Source organism: Anomaloglossus baeobatrachus, chromosome 4 (genome assembly GCF_048569485.1).
Source record: "Anomaloglossus baeobatrachus isolate aAnoBae1 chromosome 4, aAnoBae1.hap1, whole genome shotgun sequence".
Classification (NCBI taxonomy): Eukaryota; Metazoa; Chordata; class Amphibia; order Anura; family Aromobatidae; genus Anomaloglossus; species Anomaloglossus baeobatrachus.
The window spans coordinates 611,616,578-611,637,830 of NC_134356.1; the positions used below are offsets into that span (position 1 = coordinate 611,616,578).

The 21,253-nt window shown below is 46.6% G+C and overlaps 1 protein-coding gene across 2 annotated transcripts in view; it reads left to right on the forward strand.

The window, feature by feature from the left end:
* Positions 1-10,792, forward strand: part of CNNM4 (cyclin and CBS domain divalent metal cation transport mediator 4) — a 75,576-nt gene extending 64,784 nt beyond the window's left edge. For both annotated transcript variants that reach the window (XM_075346209.1, XM_075346211.1), the window contains one exon: positions 5,210-10,792. In XM_075346209.1, coding sequence (XP_075202324.1) covers positions 5,210-5,398 — 189 coding nt within the window. In that variant the 3' untranslated portion in view covers positions 5,399-10,792. The remainder of the gene's footprint in view (positions 1-5,209) is intronic.
* Positions 10,793-21,253: the final 10,461 nt, after the last annotated feature.

The following is a 21,253-nucleotide window of genomic DNA, read 5'->3' on the forward strand; positions in this document are numbered from 1 at the left end:
AAGTGCCAGCCGCGCCGCAGTTCCAGCGGCCGGCGCGACCGATTCATAGAAGTGGCCAGCGTCCCGCCCCTCTCCTGACTGGCAGGTCTGGGGGCGGGAACGAACGGAAGCAGGCCGCAAAAGCCGGGGACTCTAGTTATCAGCGCGGCCGCCGTAAAAGCGCGGGCCGCGCTGAAGTCCCCGGCGCACCACAAGTGCCAGCCGCGCCGCTGCCAGCGGCCGGCGCGACCGATTCCTGGAAGTGGCCAGCGTCCCGCCCCTCTCCTGACTGGCAGGTCTGGGGGCGGGAACGAACGGAAGCAGGCCGCAAAAGCCGGGGACTCTAGTTATCAGCGCGGCCGCCGTAAAAGCGCAGGCCGCGCTGAAGTCCCCGGCGCACTACAAGTGCCAGCCGCGCCGCAGTCCCAGCGGCCGGCGCGACCAATTCCCATAAGTGAGCCTGCTTCAGCAAAGCTGAATGAGGCCATGGCACAGGCGCCGCAGCGCTGATGTCCCCCGGCGCACTACAACACCCAGCATGCTGCGGTGTGAGCGCCAAATGCACGGGGACACAGAGTACCTTGAGGAAGCAGGGCCATGTCCCTGATGTACTCCGCTCCATCCAGCATCTTCTCCAGGGGCTGTAGATGGAGCACGGTCTCAGTGCCTGGAGACCGGTAAATCCCACTTCACCCAGAGCCCTGTAAAAAGGGATGGGGAAGGAATCAGCATGTGGGCTCCTGCCGCCGTACCCGCAATGGGTACCTCAACCTTACAAACACCTCCGACATACAGTGGGGTGAGAAGGGAGCATGCTGGGGACACTATGTGTCCTCTTTTCTTCCATCCGACATAGTCAGCAGCTGCTGCTGACTAAACAGTGGAGCTATGCGTGGATGTGTTGCCTCCTTCGCACAAAGCACAAAAACTGGTGAGCCAGTGATCCCACTGGGGGTGTATAGCCAGAAGGGGAGGGGCCTTACACTTTTAAGTGTAATACTTTGTGTGGCCTCCAGAGGCAATAGCTATACACCCAATTGTCTGGGTCTCCCAATGGAGCGACAAAGAAACATTATTTTTTTTTATACACCCCATAAACAACTCTTAAAGGGACTCTGTCAGCAGGTTTCTGCAATGTAACCTGAAGATAGCGTGCTGCAAGTGTTAAAAAAAGACTCAGAAGTCTCTGTTTTACCTGCAATGTTAGCCTAAGCCTGTTATCTTTCTCATTAGTGGGTCTCAGCCACACGTGACTTGTAGTCCAACTCTGCCCCCTCGGAGATTAGCAGCTTCTGTCTATGGAAATGTACACTGAAGGCCTGGTGTGGGCAGGAGCAGCTGTAGGGGCACTACTACATGCAAACTCTAAAATCTTTCACTGTGTCAGAACAGCTGCAGCCACTAATCTAAGTGATACATCACTGAACTCAGGATCTCTTTGCTTACATCGTGCTGCTCTCGGATGAGGTAGCAAAAACCTGCTGACAGATTCCCTTTAAAGATAACCTGTGACCAGTTCAGAAGTGAGCCGTTTTTGCTCTCATTTTAGTCCTGCTACTCCTCTCCTTTTTTTGTTTTTTTAATTCCACCATATGATTTCAGACATATAGGCCTTTTTATTTTGCTGTTAATTGTTATGCTCCTTACAAAGGAGGGTTCATAGGGTTCCTCGGGGGTGTGTCATTAGAATTACCCTATTAGCTTCACCTCGTTGTAAAGACCATAAAAATTAGCACAAAACAAAAAGGCACATCTCTGGACCCACACTTCAGATTTTTAGGAAACAAGAAGCAGAATGTTCCGACTAGCAGCAGGAATAAAATAGGCCCTAAAACTGACCACTTTTTTGACCTTGTGACAAGTCATCTGCAAGGATCTGTCAGATTTTAGTTAAAGGGGTATTCTCCTCTCCAAAGATCCTATCCCATTATTTAGTAATGGTAGTATTAATAATAATAAATAATAATAATATAGCAAATACCACCAATTACAAATGTAGTATAGTTCTCTTGATTTGCTGTCTCCTACCTCATGTGCAGGGCATTGTAGTAGCCTAGGAATCCATGCTTACTACCACAACCAACTACAGTGATTTTTGCTGATTTTGTAAGTTTGCCCACTGACAGACATGAACAGCCTATAATTTTAAGGGTAGGTTAATTTTTAACAGTGAGAGATCGAATATCCAAAAAAAAATCCAGAAAATCACATTGTATAAATTTATTTGCATTTTGCAGAGAGAAATAAGTATTTGAACCCTCCGGCATACAAGACTTAATACTTGGTGGCAAAACCCTTGTTGGCAGCACAACAGTCAGACTTTATTTGTAGTTGATGATGAGGTTTGCGCACATGTCAGGAGGAGTTTTGCTCCACTCCTCTTTGTAGACCATCTTTAAATCATTAAGATTTTGAGGCTGTCGCTTGACAACTCGGAGCTTAAGCTCCTCCATAGGTTTTCTATGGGATTAAGGGCTGGAGACTGGTTAGGCCACTCCTTTGTTGCCTGGGCTGTACATTTGTTTTGTTATTGTCATGTTGAAAGACCTAGCCACAATCCATTTTTAATGTCTTGGTGGAGGAAAGGACGTTGTCACTCAGGAATTTACAGTACATGGCTCCATCCATTTTCCCGTTGATGCAGTGAAGTAGTCCTGTGGCCTTAGAAGAGAAACACCCCAAAAGATGATGTTTCCACCTCCGTGCTTGACAGTGGGGATGGTGTTCTTTGGGTCATAGGCAGCATTTCTCTTCAAACACAGCTAGTTGAGTTAAAGCCAAAGAGCTCAAGTTTTGTCTCATCTGACCACAGCACCTTCTGCCAATCACTCTCAGAATCATCCAGGTGTTCATTGACAAACTTCAGACGGGCCTGCACATGTGCCTTCTTGAGCAGTGGGACTTTGCGGGCACTGCAGCATTTGAAACCATTATGGTGTAATGTGTTACCAATGGTTTTCTTGGTGACATTGGTCCCAGCTGCCTTGAGATCATTAACCAGTTCTCCCCCCCCCCCCCCCCCCCCCCCCCGTGTAGTTTTAGGCTGATCTCTCACCTTCCTCATGATCCTGGATACCCCACGAGGTGAATTTTGGATGGTGCCTCTGGTCGATGTCTATTGACAGTCATTTTGTATTTCTTCCATTTTCTTACTATTGCACCAACAGTTGTCTCCTTCTCACCCAGAGTCTTACTTGTGGTTTTGTAGCCCATTCCAGCCTTGTACAGGTCTATGATCTTGTCCCTGACATCTTTAGAAGCTCTTTAGCTCTTTGGTCTTGCTCATGTTGTAGAGGAAAGAGACTGACTGAGTAATTGAGTCTGTGGACAGGAGTATTTTATACAGGTGACAATTTATCAGTATTTTATACAGCTGTCTATAATGCAGGTAATGAGTTGATTTGGAGCGTGTAAGTGGTCTGTAGGAGCCAGAACGCTAATGGTTGGGAGGGGATCCAATACTTATTTCTCTGCAAAATGCAAATTTATATAATGTATACAATGTGTGATTTTTCTGGATTTTATTTTGGATATTCTATCTCACTGCTAAAATTAACCTACCATTAAAATTATAGACTCTTCATGTCTTTGTCAGTGGGCAAACTCACAAACTCAGCAAGGGATCAAATAATTATTTCCTTCACTGTAACTGCCACTGAGTGGTTGTAACCATGGATACTTAAAGGGAACCTGTCACGTTGAATATGTTCTGACCTATCAGCAGACGCATGTGTGCCCTAATTACACCTCCCTACCCATCCCTGTGTTGTAAAATTGGGTAATATGAAAGTAATAAACGTTTTATTACTTCCATATTTCCTATGTAAATAGCAGGGTCTCTGGCCCCATATGCGTCGCATTGCCCTGTGGGCGTGATACCATGGATTCACATGAGCGACATCCCCCGTCTGCTGCTTCAGATACCGCGCGTGCACACTTACCATTCCTGCAGCCTTTTCCGGGTGCTCGTTGTCAGTTTCAGACGCGCTCTGCGCATGATCAGAAGAGTCTGATCATGCGCAGAGCGCGTTTGATGCCGGTGAGTGAACACCCAGAAAAGGTTGCAGGAATGGTAAGTGCAAACATGCGCGGGATCTGAAGGAGAAGATTGGGGACGTCGCTCATGTGAATCTATGGTATCACGCCCACAGGGCAATGCGACGCCCATAGGGCCAGAGACCATGCTATTTACATTGTAAATATGGAAGTAATAAAACGTTTTTTATTACTTTTATAGTACCCAATTTTACAACACAGGGATGGGTAGGGAGGTGTAATTAGGGCACACATGCGTCTGCTGATGAATGTGTTCTGACCTATGTGACAGGTTCCCTTTAAGCTGCAATACCCTGCACATGAGGTAAGAGACATGGATATATCAGGAGAATTATACTACATTCCTAATTAAAGGTATTTGTTAAAGGGAACCTGTCGCCAGTTTTTTGGCTCTTATATACAGCATTCTAACATTCTCTATACAAGAGCCCAGGCCGCTGTGTAAAAGATGAAAAACACTTTATAATACTCGCCTAATGGTCGCGCTGCGGTGGATTCTAGTCAGATGGGCGTCTCTGTTGTCCGGTTCCGTCGTCGCATCTTTCGGCCATCTTTGTAGTCCTTCGGTAGCCGCGGTGCATGACTTGTCTACGTCATCCACGCTCGCCGGCATTGAGGTCCTGCGCAGGCGCACTTTGATCTGTCCTGAGCAGGGCAGATCAAAGCATTGTAGTGCGTCTGCGTGGGACCGGCGAGTGTGTAGGACGCATCATGCACACAGGCTTCAGAAGGAGGACGAAGATGGCCGTAAGAGGAGGTGTCGGCATCGGAGAACCGAGACACCAATCTGACTAGAATCCACCGCGGTGTGACCGTTAGGTGAGTATTATAAAGTGTTTATGTTCTCACAGCGGCCTGGGCTCTTATATACAGCATGTTATAATGGTGTATATAAGAGCCCACTGGTGGTGGCTGCTGCTTATACGCTGAAAAATTGGTGACAGGTTCTCTTTAATCTTCTTATTACACCTACTACATATTGGGATAGGATCTTGATGATGGGAATACCCCTTTTAAGTTAGTATCCATTATTAATGCTGTAATTAGTCAATTAAGGATTGTACACACGAATTGTCGCAGTGTCCATTGAGCTGTGGCTGGGTAGAGGGGAATTGCTGATTTTGAGTTACCCCAGATGAGTAGTGATGGTCGCCTCTTCCTGCTTTTCTTCCAGATCACCAGAGAACAGTACCAAGGTGCCCTGATGTCTTCCCGTATGGATAGTAGTCCACAGTCTCCCGAGGGAGGAAACCACAAGCCTGACAACTCCTTGTCGGAACGCAGCGAGGTTCTGGTGGATGAAACGACCAGTCTTCTGAACCAAAGGAACTCTCAGCACAGCTTGCATCACAACGCGGTTTGACAGCACAGGCGGCACTGACGGAGCGCGTCTCGGCCAGTACTCTATCCGTTTCAACAAACCGTTTGCAATATCTGACTGAACTCGGAGCGGCAATACTCTGCATGCCAAGCTTTATCTTCCTTGGGTCAAAAAAAAATACCAGACTGCCAGAAAACTTTGCGGCTGCAGCGATGCTGTCTTCACGTCTGGCTGGTCCTCCGTCATTATTCTGCTCTCCGGATCTTCTGCAGGGGAGTGTTGGAAGCAATGTTAGAGAATACTGATCTACACGAGAGATTTCAAGGCTACCAAAGGGGATCTGGCAGATCAAGGCTCTGCAATAATTTGGGAATAGCGTGATGCTGGGGCGAGCATCAACTCAGGGAAGGATTTCTACATGTGCACTGGAGACCCCCCAAATCTAAATAAGGGGGTCGATTTGTTTGTCTTCCTGCGGGGAATGGGTAGCATCCAGTCTTCCTTTTTATGTGGGCCTCGTACCCACAGATTACTTGTTCTTCCACCACCCCCACCTCCCCGTCTGTTATTATAAGAAGGGGGCGAGCAATAGTCGTGACTAATTACTGTGGCTTCTGCCAAGTTACCTGGGTGTTAAATTAGGATTCCTGTGACTCGATATTAAGTGATAAAACAAGGAGTCTTTATCTAGTAATAAGCAATTTTACGGTATTGGTAAAAAATTGTTCTTGCCACTTTTCACCAGTATTGGTGCCAGGCGTCTTGGGTTTTTCTTCTGGCAGTAAAGAAAGCCGCTATTTACCACCAGTGTTGTATAAGGGAATCGGCATCACTGACCAGGCTGTGGGATCCGTTCAGGACTATTCACACCGCTGATGTAGCAGGGCAGTATGGACGGTGTCTGTGCTCGCTCCTTATACAGGTTTACAAGACCTCCATCCCCCCCACCGTACCCTATAATTATAGATCACTGGCCCATAGGGGCTGCAGCACCACATCTCGTTTAGGGTGTATTACCACCCGGGGGCATCAGACTGCCGCCTCCCTCAGGTATATGGTGCCTATGATCCGGAGCACACAGTTTTGTCTGCCGTACATGTGTATCCCCCCCGACACCACCTTAGAGAATCGTTTAGAGGCGAGGTTTCACTTCTCTTCCTGCGTTGCTTCTTTTTCCTTTTAAATACGGGAATGTTTTAACTTTATATTTTAGTGTTCATCATACAAATAAGATTGCAGAAAGGTGGAACATGGCGAGAAATTCCACGCTCGGATGACATTGACCATTTGGCTTGCAGAACAGTTTTAAACCAGTCTTTATCTCGTCTGTGTGTAAGACACGTGTACAGGAATTTTATTTTTAGGCATTTCAATTAGATGATCATTTTTTTTTTTAATGGTACTTGTAAGTATTGGTCAAATTCACCATATGTTGGAGGGAAAAGTGTGCGTCTCTGCCGCTCAACCTGTTAGAGCACTTTTTCTTGCTTGGGTACATATGCAGTTAGCTTCAGGCACCTTCCAGATCTAGATGGGTAATTCAAACCTTCCCAGACCTAGAGGGCGTCATTATGAATAATGACCTCAAAAACCTTTTAGGGTGCCCTATTGTCAAATTATCTTTGGTTCCATATCCCAGATTGGTATATGCTAAAGGACTGGACAAGTGTATGGCAATGGTCACATAGCAAAGCCCACCTCTGCCATACACCAGACTAATGTCAGCTACATTCGCAGAGTTTGGTCAACGGTCTAATGGAGTGTTCCTCAACTCCACACCTCAAGGCCCACCAACACATCATGTTTTCAGGATTTCCTCACTATTAGGGTACGGTTCCACTTGCGCGATATGCTAATGACCCTCTCCTGCGAGCATCAGCCAAGGGTCATGCGACTGTGATCCGATCTTGCGATCGTATCACAGCTGTGGAGAAGAGTCAGGGAGCACTTTGTCCCCAACAGCTACCCGGCCTGTCTCTGCGTATATCACACTGCACTTGGATTACATGCGAGTGCAGTGTGATGTTTAACAGTCTCCCATAGATTTGTATGGGGAGGCGTGAGCCGAGAATCGCTGCCAAACGCAGAATGCTGAAATTCATTCCGCATGCCGCTATGGCATGAGAAATCAATTGCAGATGGACACTGCCCCATAGTTTTGCACTAAAGTGAGAGCAATCCGATGTGTTATCGGGTTGCACTTGTCCGTGCAAAACGCAAGTGGAACCATACCCTTACACAGGGAATAATTCAATCTTCGGTGCAATATTAAGGAAGTCCTGAAAACCTGATCTGTTGGTGGGCCTTGAGGACTCGAGTTGAGGAACACTGTTTGTGTATGAGGGTGCCAGGCAACTGATTTGATGGAGATGTTGATTTTCTATGACCAGTTTTGGACCAACGATTGCTTTGTTCTCCTTGAGATAAGTCGCCGACAAAAATGTCTGACAGCTTTACCATAGGGAACACCAGAAATATAGGCTGAATGATCAGCTGAAGTTTTTTCAGCCGACAGCCATCATTTGGGGGCCTTAACATGTCCTGGATGCTTCCACTTAAATGGAGGGTGAAGTGGACTAAAACTGCACTTAATGTAACATGGTGGTGGTCTTCACTGCAGTAGTGGGTTGTGCACATTTATTGAACTTGGTAATATATTGTTTTTACCCATTTGTCAACCTGTTTAGTCACAATTGGAACGTTAGTCTATTTCTAGCATCACAGAAATATATATATACACTTCACAGGACCCTGGTCCAGAAGCCAGATTGGTATTTTGACAAGCGGACATGACCCCTGTGAACTTCCTCCTCCCAGCCCGGAGTGATGTCTTCTTTCCAGTGTAATGTACACATTGTCGCATCATGCCAGTTAATCAATGGGGGAGCCATGGATGCTGGGGGCTTGCAGGGCTCCTGTCTGGTGGTCACAGAATACTGATCTAATTGCTTCGACCATGATCTTTTTTTTAGATCAATTTTCTCATTTCTAGTCACGTACGATATAGTATCACTCATATACACACACTGCACATACAGCCAATGGTCTTCCATATAGTGGCAATACTCTTTTCTTTATCACTTGACTGGTTTGTTTTTATGTTCTGCTCACCTCCAAAATAGGAGTAGAGTGATGCCAATGACCCTACATATCTATATAAAGGTGTGTACTGTTGGCGGGTATTGTGCACATCTCTTATTGTAATGAATACACATAATTGGTAACAGATGATTGTGCAGGCATCCTGGTATACTTGTCAGCTAAGTATGCAGTTCATGGTAGCAGCTGCAGGGTATGCATACACTTTATGGTACTTGCTATAGGGTGGGCATACACTTTATGGTACTTGCTGTAGGGGGAGCACAAACTTTATGGTAGCTGCTGCAGGTTGGGCATACACCTAATGGTAGCTGCTGCAGGGTGGGCATACACCTAATGGCAGCTGCTGCAGGGTGGGCATACACCTAATGGCAGCTGCTGCAGGGTGGGCATACACCTAATGGCAGCTGCTGCAGGGTGGGCATACACCTAATGGCAACTGCTGCAGGGTGGGCATACACCTTATGGCAGCTGCTGCAGGGTGGGCATACACCTTATGGCAGCTGCTGCAGGGTGGGCATACACCTTATGGCAGCTGCTGCAGGGTGGGCATACACCTTATGGCAGCTGCTGCAGGGAGGGCATACACCTTATGGCAGCTGCTGCAGGGTGGGCATACACCTTATGGCAGCTGCTGCAGGGTGGGCATACACCTTTATGGCAGCTGCTGCAGGGTGGGCATACACCTTATGGCAACTGCTGCAGGGTGGGCATACACCTAATGGCAACTGCTGCAGGGTGGGCATACACCTTATGGCAGCTGCTGCAGGGTGGGCATACACCTTTATGGCAGCTGCTGCAGGGTGGGCATACACCTTATGGCAACTGCTGCAGGGTGGGCATACACCTAATGGCAACTGCTGCAGGGTGGGCATACACCTTATGGCAGCTGCTGCAGGGTGGGCATACACCTTATGGCAGCTGCTGCAGGGTGGGCATACACCTTATGGCAGCTGCTGCAGGGTGGGCATACACCTTATGGCAGCTGCTGCAGGGTGGGCATACACCTTTATGGCAGCTGCTGCAGGGTGGGCATACACCTTATGGCAACTGCTGCAGGGTGGGCATACACCTAATGGCAACTGCTGCAGGGTGGGCATACACCTTATGGCAGCTGCTGCAGGGTGGGCATACACCTATTGGAAACTGCATAGACATTACGATTGCAACCATACCCACAGATTTCTGCAAAACCAGATGAAACCTCTATCGTGTGTGTGTGTGTGGCTCTTGACTCCTACTTACCTACTTCTTTAGTCCTCGGGAGATGAGCTGCGATCAGTCACATCCAGCGTAGATTTAATTCCCTTCCCCCATTATAGACACATTCACCCTCGGCCTTGGCTTTTCCTTTTAGACCTTCCCCCTCTCGTACCCCTCACACAGCGTGCATGTGTATGTCCAGCTTGGAACGCCATTTTACAAATTACCTATGGTCGTAGTTGGAGTTGGTGAATCTGTGCATTTTAGAAAGAAAACTAAATTCTGTGCTCTGTTGTGGACAAGGACTGATGTGACTGACATTATATGGTATGTAGAACGCTGCGGAATATGATTGTGCTATGCAAGCAGCAGAAAATATATTATGCATCAAAATCTGAGTAATTTTCAAGTACATTACAATATTTTATCTTGTACTAGTCCGGAGTTACAGCCTGTGTTACACTTCAGAGCTGCATTCACAATTCTGCCGGTTGTTATTTGAACTAGTCGACTACGTAATTGATCGTACAGTGCCAAGTATACAGTGTACGCAGAATGCAGATTACCAGAGCAAACTCTGTGCAGACTAATGACAGGGAATTTCAGCTCTAAACGAACCAGAATTGTGAATGCAGCTCTGAAAAACAATTCAAGACATATATGAGCATTGCGCTGAATTTGGAAAATTACTCAACTTTTTATGTATAATAATTCTAGATTTAAAGGGAACCTGTCATGAGATTTGGGGCCTATAAGCTGCAGCCACCACCAGTGGGCTCTTACATACAGCATTCTAACATGCCATATATAAGAGCCCAGGCCGCTGTGTAGAACATAAAAATCACTTTATAATACTCACCTAAACGGTCGCTCCGGTGGAGTTGGGTCATATGGGTGTTTCCGTTCTCCGGTGCGGCGCCTCCTCTTTCGGCCATCTTTGTCGTCCTTCTGAAGCCGGGGTGCATGACGGGTCTGACGTCATCCAAACAGGCCGGCATTGAGGTCCTGAGCAGGGCAGATCAAAGCATTGTAGTGCACATTCGCAGGACCAGCAAGTCTGTATGACGTAGAACGCGTCATGCACACAGGCTTCAGAAGGAGGACGAAGATGGCCGAAAGAGGAGGTGCTGGCACCGGAGAACAGAGACACCCCTATGACCCAACTCCACCGCAGCAACCGTTCGGGTTAGTATTATAAAGTGAGATTTATGTTCTACACAGCGGCCTGGGCTCTTATATACAGCATTCTAACATGCCATATATAAGAGCCCACTGGTGGTGGCCGCAGCTTATAGTTGCCAAATCTAGTGACAGGGTTCCCTTTAAACTGATCCATATACATTTCACAATTTTAAGGGTATTTCCCGATTTTTAAATTGATGTACCTTTAGCACAGGAGATCATCAATTTTACAGTCCGAAATCAACCTTTTTTTTTATTTTTAAATCCCCCCCCCTCTTTTAATAGCTCCACTTCCCATTTACTTGAATTGAACTGTGCCGCATTACTGAACAGCCTGTGGACCAGATGGTGCTGCTTATGGGGGTTAAGGGGGAACCCATGCTGCCACCGCCGGACATTTCAGAGCTACCGATCAATGCCATATGAGGACTTCACCACTGATGTCACTGTACACGCCGGAGGCGTTGATGGCCTAGAGCGGCATCGTAGCAGTTTACACGCGCATCAGATGGGCGATTATTGTAGGATCACTGGACACTCCACCTTTCATGAGAACAGTGGTCCTATGCTCCCCTTATATTTGGTGTTCGTGCATGTGCCCTACTGCTCTATTTACAGTGTATGGGACCAAGATGATCTCCATCGGTCCCATAATAATTAATAGAGCAATGATCCCGATCGGAGTCAAACCTGCAGTGATGATACAATTTAAAGTTGTGTTTTTTAAGCAATTACATTGATCTTGTAGCTTGGGAGACCCCCTTTTAAAAAAGGAAAAATAGGCCTCATATAAAAACAGCCCAGTTGCCCATATTACTGATTTTATTAGCCAAGCGCTAGTTGTGGTATTGAAGCCGTGGTCTGATTGGTGGCCACAGGCTCTGACGTGGCTTCTAGTGTTGCGCACAAGCCATACGCGGTCTGGTGCAGGGTCTTCCGCTGCCGCGTGGTAGATCACCGGATCGGATCCTTCGTGCTCAGGGACTGGAAACTAAGTAGAATTTTCGAAATTAAAATCTTCACCTGTTTACAGATTCCAGAAGAAGGGAAATTTGGTTTTGGTTTTAATTTCTCTTTTCCCTGTTTTCTTTACCCTCGGAAGAGGTGGTGGGTGGAATAATAAAAAGTGTGTACGATTTACGATGATTGTAAATATATAAATTGTTTAATTATTAAAGAGTTTATTATTTAATTGTTCTGTTGTCGGGAGCCGTTCTGTACGGATGTGGTCAGCAGTGTGTAGTTTGTGGCATCTAACTTACTGCCATCCTGCGTCTGATTCTAGTGACGTCTGGTGGTGTGCAAGATCCCAGACAACTATACATGGAGTCTCCCGATTGTCGGCCACCCTTCATGGCTGACACTTTGCCGTTTGCTGGCTGAGAGGTCAAGAAGAATGAGACCCCACGCTGCACATGGAGCGATAGCGACAACCTTGCGCCAGAGCGAGGGCGGCAGACCTTGCGCCAGAGCGAGGGCGGCAGACCTTGCGCCGCGTATGGAGCGAGGGCGGCAGACCTTGCGCCGCCTATGGAGCGAGAGCGGCAGACCTTGCGCCGCCTATGGAGCGAGAGCGGCAGACCTTGCGCCGCCTATGGAGCGGGAGCGGCAGACCTTGCGCCGCCTATGGAGCGGGAGCGGCAGACCTTGCGCCGCCTATGGAGCGAGAGCGGCAGACCTTGCGCCGCCTATGGAGCGGGAGCGGCAGACCTTGCGCCGCCTATGGAGCGGCAGCAGCAGACCTTGCGCCGCCTATGGAGCGGCAGCGGCAGACCTTGCGCCGCCTATGGAGCGGCAGCGGCAGACCTTGCGCCGCCTATGGAGCGGCAGCGGCAGACCTTGCGCCGCCTATGGAGCGGGAGCGGCAGACCTTGCGCCGCCTATGGAGCGGGAGCGGCAGACCTTGCGCCGCCTATGGAGCGGGAGCGGCAGACCTTGCGCCGCCTATGGAGCGGGAGCGGCAGACCTTGCGCCGCCTATGGAGCGGGAGCGGCAGACCTTGCGCCGCCTATGGAGCGGGAGCGGCAGACCTTGCGCCGCCTATGGAGCGAGAGCGGCAGACCTTGCGCCGCCTATGGAGCGAGAGCGGCAGACCTTGCGCCGCCTATGGAGCGAGAGCGGCAGACCTTGCGCCACATATGGAGGGATCTGGTGATGTTCCTCTTTTCAGTAGCAAAATCCTAGAGTTTGCATGTTCAGGACATGGGCAAGATGCAGCGCAGACTGAGCATGGAGGAGGCAGTGTCCAGTGTTAGGGCTTCAACTTTTCATTAAGTGTTGGTGGAGGAGGGGCTTTAATATTAATATTATAAATCGTGCATATATACAGAGTGTATATATAATATTGTTCTAGAAGACAAACCTCTGTGTATAATATGATTATATAGAATATATATACCGTGTGTGTATATATATATGTATGTATGTATGCGTGTGTGTGTGTGTGTGTGTGTGTGTGTGTGTGTGTGTGTGTCATATTATACACGGAGGTTTGTCTTCTAGAACAACAATTCCCAGAATGCCGCATAAAGTCAGCAGGACATGCTATCACTTGTAGTTCCTCCAAAGTAGCTGGATAGCTGCGCTGTCCTGATCATAAGGAATCCCCAAATTAATGGCTATGACTTCTTTGACCTTGTGTCGCACCTGAAAACGGGAGAGGGGCAAAGTCCCATGACAACTATTATGGCACAATTGCTATTTTGGCTGTGAAGTGATGGATACCGATGGGTGCAATGAAGTGCTCGTGTGTCGTCCTGTAATGCATTATCCCTGGTTGACCTCTCCGCAGATTGTGTATAAACCTACTGGGCGTGAGATTAATGCCCTAAATTAATGCAAATTGGGAAAATTTACAAAGTTTGCATGTGGAGCCTTCCTTCAAAATTAACTATTAAGGACCCTGTTACCCAGTGAAATGGTACAATACAGCTCTCATTTTTACACGACAGTTTAATACTTGGGACCGGAGTTCTGAATGGTTGCTACTGGCAACAAGGCCTAAATTTCTCTAAGAATTATAGAAATGATTAAAATTACCATCTATGTTATTGTTTGTCCTATGCCAGCTATTATGGGAGGAAGGGTTAAAGTTGTAGCTTGAGAACTCTTTTATAGTGAAATCGTGAAGAATAGCTGTTGATATTACATAATTACATGTACACTCAACATCGAATGTGCATGTGTCCTCAGTAGAGGGTGAAACAAGCCTGTAGAGCAGTATCTAAGTTCAGTGCAGAATCTGAGGCAAGTACAACATGTTCCGCGGCAGCGTCAGGACAGACCTAGCACCTGTAACATCAGAAACACTGGGAGGGCCAATAAAACCAGTCAGAAAAGTGGAGTGGATCGAGATGGACCCTGGAGGCCATGGAACCATTGCTCGGGTTATTCCATGAAGCTTAAAGGGAATCTGTCACCAGGTTTTTGCCACCTAATCTAAGAGAAGCATAATGTAGAGCCAGAGATCCTGATTGCGGACATGTCACTGACCTGCTTAGTGTAGATTTGATAAAATCACTGTTTAATCAGCGGTAGATTTTCATTACAGGACTACTTGGCATGCTGCCAGGGACAGTTGTGCTAAAAAGTTTACATACCCCACCAGATTTTTTGCTTCTTTGACCATTTTTCAGAGAATATGAATGTTCCAAGGAGAGACTAAATCAGGCGCCACTCAACGGCATCCAAATAACAGATTTATTCAAGCATTTTCATGCCAAAGGGTACAGGTGAGGATAGGTCACAACGCCGGACGATGGCGAGCCGTTTTGCACCTTTGTGCTTCCACGGGTGGTCTGGACCCGTGGAAGCAGAAAGGTGCGAAACGGCTCGCCGTTGTCCGGCTTTGTGACCTGTCCTCACCCTCCCCCCACCACAAATACCCTTCGGCATGAAAATGCTTGAATAATTCTATTTGGATGCCGTTGAGTGCCGCCTGATTTAGTCTCTCCTTGGATCTTACACATGGTCTATGCCCTAGGACGTGCACCCAGCTTTTCTGCTTTCTAGGAATGAACTTACAGCAACACCTTGCTTTGGAGTAGCGGTGCCCGGTTTTTCTCACTCTCGATACTCAGAGAATATGAATGGTAACATAATCTTTTTTTTTTTTTTTTCTTCTCTCCCCACTCCTGGTTAGTGGTTGGGTGAAGCCATTTTCTGTGTTTTCTCTTTTCAAATCATAACGACAACCAAAAACATCCAAATGACTCTGATCAAACGTTCACATACCCTGGTGATTTTGGTCTGATAATATGCACAGAAATTAACATAAATGGGTTTGAATGGCTAATAAAAGGCAACCTTCTCACCTGTGACCTGTTTGCTTGTTATCCGTGTGTGCGCATAAAAGCTGAGTGAGTTTCTAGGATCCAGACAGACTCTTGCATCTTTTTCCAGCCACTGACGTTTCTGGATTGTGAGTCATGATGAAAGCAAAAGAATTGTCAACGGATCTATGGGAAAAGATAGTTGAACTGTATAAAACAGGACAGGGATACAAAAAGAGATCCAAGCAATTGATAATGCCAGTCACCAGTGTTCAAACGGTGATTAACAAATGGAAAATCAAGTAAAAACCGAACCATGATCAGGTAGTCCATCAAAAATTTCAGCCATAACTGCCAGGAAAATTGTTCAGTATGCAAAGAAAAACCCACAAATAACATCAGCTGAAATGCACGACTCACTGAAAACTAGCGGTGTGGCTGTTTCAAGATGCACAATCAGGAGGCACTTGAATAAAATGGGCTGCATGGTCGAGTTGCCAGAATAAAGCCATTATTGTGCAAATGCCACAAAGTATCTTGCCTACAATACGCCAAACCGCACAGAGACAAGCCTCCAAACTTTTGGAACAAGGTAATTTGGAGTGGTCAGACCAAAATAAAACTTTTTGGCCACAAGCATAAACGATACATTTGGAGAGGTGTCAACAAGGCCTATAATGAAAGGAACACCATTCTTACTGTAAAGCACGGAGGTGGATCGCTGATGATGTGTGCGCTACAAAGGCACAGGAAACTTGGTCAAAGTTGCAGGAAAGATGAATGCAGCACGTTATCAGCAAATACTGGAAGCAAATTTGCACTTCTTAGACCTGAGGAAGCTGCGCATGGGATGTACTTGGACATTCCAGCATGTCAACGATCCAAAACACAAGGCCAAGTCGACCTGTCCTTGGCTAGAGCAGAACAAAGTGAAGGTTCTGGAGTGGCCATATCAGTCTCCTGACCTCAATATAATTGAGTGACTCTGGGGAGAACTCAAGGGCGCAGTTCATGCAAGAAAGCCCAGGAATTGGAGGCTTTGTGCCAAGAAGAATGAGCAGCTTTACCATCTGAGAAAATAAAGCGCCTCATCCACAACTACCACAAAAGACTTCAAGCTGTCATTGATGTTAGAGGGGGCAATACACTGTATTAAGAACTGGAGTATGTGAACTTTTCATCAGGATCATTTGGATGTTTTTAGTTGTCATTATGATTTAAAAAGGTATCACAAGATTATAATTTTGTTCCTCTCACTGAGAACATTCAATAATTTAAAAAGAGAAAACACAGTAGTTTGACAATAAATGGCTTCACCCAACCACTGACCATGAGTGGAAAAAAAGATTATCATTCATATTCTCTGACAAAAGGCCAAGAAAGCAAATGACCGCAAATTGCTCAGTAAGTTTCACATCGCTGAAATTAGGGTCTCTGTCTCTACATTATGCTGCTCTCAGATGAGGTAGAAAACACTTGGTGACAGATTCCTTTTAAGAATAAGGAGTACGCACTCTGTCAATGTAATTTACCAGCTCATGGCAGAAAAGGCTGTGTAGCAGGTTTCCAAGGAATCCCCGACCTTTGCTATGGACCTGAGATCAGTCATTTAAAATTGAAGTAAAAAATTCCCTTAAATCCTTAATTCATCAAAAGAGGGATAAGTGTGAGAAATCTAGGTCCAGGGTAGTAACCTCTCATTCTAGTGATTACGATAAGTCAGAGTGTTTCCTCCTCCTTTTCCTCCTCTGATGGCGGTGCAGGGGGTAGGCCCTGTTTCTCTACTGAAGTGATGTACACTCGGGTCAAGGTTGTAAGAGCCACTATGGCCATTACTGAATTTAAGATGCTAAGATCAGTGCAGTACATTGGGAGATTGGTGCAGAAAAATATTACACATTCCCTGTTGGTGACAAAATTATAGCCCTTGTTTAAAAAGAGTGGGGTAGGTAAGAGAAAAGAGGTTCATTCCCCTTTTCATCAAAAAGAGGGTACCCTTTTGAGGATGAGGAGACTGTCTTCTGTAGTGATGTTCCAAAGGTGGATGTGGCAGTCGTCAAATCTACAAAATCTACACTGCTTTTTTGAGAATGAGACTCCCTTGGATTGGAAGGCTGAAGGTTTTCTTAAGCTAACCTGGGAATCCTCGGCAGGAGCCTTGAAGCCGGCCATCTCCACAACTTCCACGGACAGCTCTACAATGATCTGGATAGACCAGCTGGAAGACCAGATTAAAGACAATGTGTTGAGGGATAAAATCCTCGCCTCTCTCCCTCTTCTGTGTGAGGAAGCAGCTTTCTTGGCAAACTCCTTAGCGGATTCTGTTTGTTGGAGGCCAGTTGAGCGGGCTTGCCCAACGCAGCCAGTAGGTCACTGTGGCTCAAGAGTAGACCGAGGATGTTCTGTCTAAAACAAAACTGTGCTCCATCCCAACGGATGTTGAATTCCTCTTCAGCCCCTTTCTGGATGAAATAATAAACAAGGCAGGTGATGGGAAAAAAGGCTTCCCTAATCTGTAGATCCCGAAATATAGGTGATCCTTTTGGAGGAGAACATAGGGCCAAAGACGATCTTCCAGACATCAGAAGAAATGGGATGGCTAAAAGATAAAGAACAGAGGGTTCATGTTTGGATGTCTCTCCTCAAGAGGGAAAAAGTCATCCTAGTGACGCTGTTTTCCGGGTAGGAGAAAGATTTTCCCTCTTCTTCCCTACATGGGTGAAGATCTCTTCCAGCGCTTGGATCCTGGATGTAATAAAGGCAAGCCTGAGGTTGAAATTTCTAATTGCTCCTTCCATCCTCATTTGTCTTAACTCCCTTCAAAAGGTCACTGGAACAGCAGGCAGCCCTGGAAAGTGAAGTCCTCAATCTAATACGGAAACTGAGAGAAATTCCAGCAGAAGTAGGAAGGGGAGTCTATTCCCCTCTTGTTGTTAAGGAAACCAAACATCTCCTTCAGGACCATCATCAATTTGAAGAAACTGATTTATGGGCCTTTCAAGATGGAGTAGATAAAATCAGCTTTTAAAACTCCTTTTTCAGGTTAATGAGCGTGTTGGATCTAGAGGACGCATATTACCATTTCCTGATCCATATAGTACATCAGAAATACACATAAACAACCAGGTCAGGCTTTTCCAGTTGAGTGTGCTTCCTTTTGGTCTGTCCATGGCCCGAAGAGTTTTTACCATGGTGATTTCAGAGGTAACAGCACATCTTTGAGAACAAGATACACAGGTTATACCATACCTGGATGATTTTCTGGTAGTAAGCAGTTCAGAGGAACAGTACAGCTCTCAGTTGACAAGGGTCAGAGCCACCCTGGAGGGTTAGGTTGGCAGCTAAATCTAAAAAAAAACAACCCTCAAAATGAGTCCCTTTGAAAATCTGGTCCTTTTTAGGTCTCCTTTTTAGTTTCAGGTGAAAAGAAATAAAAGGTTTTTTTACCTAGTTTTGGAAGCTATAACCAATCTTTCTGTCTTTCAGAAAAGTGATGTCTCTGTTGGAGCCCTTAACTTTGTTCACCCCAGCAGTTCTGTGGGCTTAATTCCACACCTGGCGACTACAGCGGGAGGTGCTATTAGGCAAAAAGAAGGCTAAAAGGGAGTTTAGAAGTAAGATTACATCTCTCTTCAGTTGCAATTGAGCCCCTCGCATAGTAGTTAAGTGTGGAGAACTTATCAAAAGGAGTTCTATGGGTAAGTCGGGATACAGAAATAGAAACCACGCATGCAAGTTTGAGAGGCTGGGGCTCATCTTCAGGGTGGCATAGCCCAACGGACTTGGTTGCCGTAAGAGAGAAAGGGTTCCGCCAACCTAAAAGAACTTCTGGCAGAGAAATATGCGGTGAAGCTTTTTCTTTCAATTCTCCAGAGTCTGCATGTCTGTATCCTCTCAGACAACCAGACATTGGTCGTGTAAGGAAACCATCAGGGGGAAACAAGATCGAAGTAGCGGAGGACATCTTCAAGTTAGCAGAAGAGCATTGTTATCATTATCAGCACTGCACATAAAGGGAAAAGAAAACATCAAGGACAACTTCCTAAAGCTGGGTTTACACACTGCAACATCGCAAAGGACATCGCTGTAACGTCACCGGTTTTGTGACATAACAGCGACCTCCCTAAGTCTCTGCTAAGTCGCTGGTGAGCTGTCAAACAGGCAAACCTGTCCAACAACGCAACAGCGATCCGGACCTGCAGAGCGACCTAGCTGGTTGTTGGGGACGTTGATAAGCAGCCTTTTGAAAGGGAAGTTGCTAACAAAGTCGCTGCAAAGTCTTCACACACTGAAACTTCATGCTGCACAGCAGGAAACAAAAGACCTAGGAATGGTCCTGAACGATTTGTAACGATTACAACTTCACAGCAGGGGCCAGGTCGCTGATAGGTTTCACACACTGCAACATCGCAAACAACATCGCTATTGCGTCACAAAACCGGTGACGTTACAGCGATGTCGTTTGAGATGTTGCAGTGTGTAAACCCAGCTTAAGCCACAGTTCTGTGAAACAGGAGGAGTGGCCTTTAAATAGTCTTTCAACAAGTAGTGGACCTATGGGGCCTTCCAAGTAAAGACCTCTTTGCAAATAGAACAAGAAGGTAAGGAAGTTTGGTTCCTTTAATCCCAAGGAGTCGCCTTACGTGGCAGCTGCGTTCAAGATTGCCTGGAAAGGTGACCTGGCTTATTCCTTTCCTCCCATAGTGATTCCCTCAGCCTGAAGAAGATCCTGGAGAACGGGGCAAGAATTATGCTCATAGCCCCTTTCTTGTCCACGAGGCCATGGTTTTATTTGCTGAGGCTAGTGTCAATTTCTACTCCTTGGACCCTTCCAGATGTACCAGATCTCCTCAGTCAGGGTCCGTTCTGGCATCCACAAGAGATGGGGCTGTATTTCACAAAACTTGAATTTGTAAGAGAGCTTCAAGTCCAGAAGGACTTTCCCCCTAATTTAGTGTCCACTTTTCTTAGAAGTACAAAACTAAGAACAATGAGAATTTTTGAAAAGACCTGGAGGAAATACCTGTCTTTTCACGGGGGTCAGCCAGGTTACGAGGTCCTGCTAGGGTCTATCCTAGAATTCCTTCAAAAAGGTTTAGACTTGAGGCTATCCTCCAGCCCTCTCAAAGTACAGGTATCCGCCTTAGGGCTTTTTTTAATTGTGATCTGGCAGGCAACAGATGGTTTGCTAGATCGATCAAGGCATGTGATAGGGGTTGGCCAGCCCATATTCCTAGAGTGCCTCCGTGGGATCTGAATTTAGTGCTGGAGGCTTTAAAGGGGGGCTCCCTCTGAACCCTTTATCTGCAACAAATAAAAACTTTACCTTGAAGATAACGCTCTTGGTGACGCTGACCTCGGCCTGTAGGGTTAGTGATATCAAGTCCTTATCAGTGGATCACTCTTTTATGCAGGTGTTTGATGAGAGTGGTTATAAGACCAAACCGAGCCTACCTTCAGAAGGTTGCATCTATATTCCATAGAAGTCAGGAGATGATACTGCCATCGTTTGCGCTACGCCTAATAACTCAAAGGAGAATAAGATTCACATCTTACACATGAGAAGGTCCATCTTAGAGTACGTTTTAAAGACCAAACCCTGGAGGAAGAGCCAATCACTATTTATCTCCTTTCCGGGCTCTAGAAAAGGACTAAAGGCCTAAAGCTGGTGTCACACTAAGCGACAGCGACAACGACGTCGCTGTTACGTCACCATTTTCGGTGACGTAACAGCGACCTTGTAAGTCGCTGTTATGATCGCTGCTTAGCTGTCAAACACAGCAGAAGCAGCGATCATAACGTCGCTGTGCTACATGTGCAGAGAGCAGGGAGCCGCGCTTAGCGCTGGCTCCTTGCTCTCCTAGGTACAGTACACATCGGGTTAATTAACCCGATATGTGCTGCAGCTACATGTCACAGTGCAGAGAGCAAGGAGCCGCGCGCACTGCTTAGCGCTGGCTCCTTGCTCTCCTTGCTACAGTATACATCGGGTTAATTACCCGATGTGTACTGCAGCCACATGTCACAGTGCAGGAGCCGGCACTGGCAGCAAGAGCGGAGGCTGGTAACCAGCGTAAACATCGGGTAACCAGGGAAAGGTCTTCCCTTGGTTACCCGATGTTTACGCTGGTTACAGCTTACC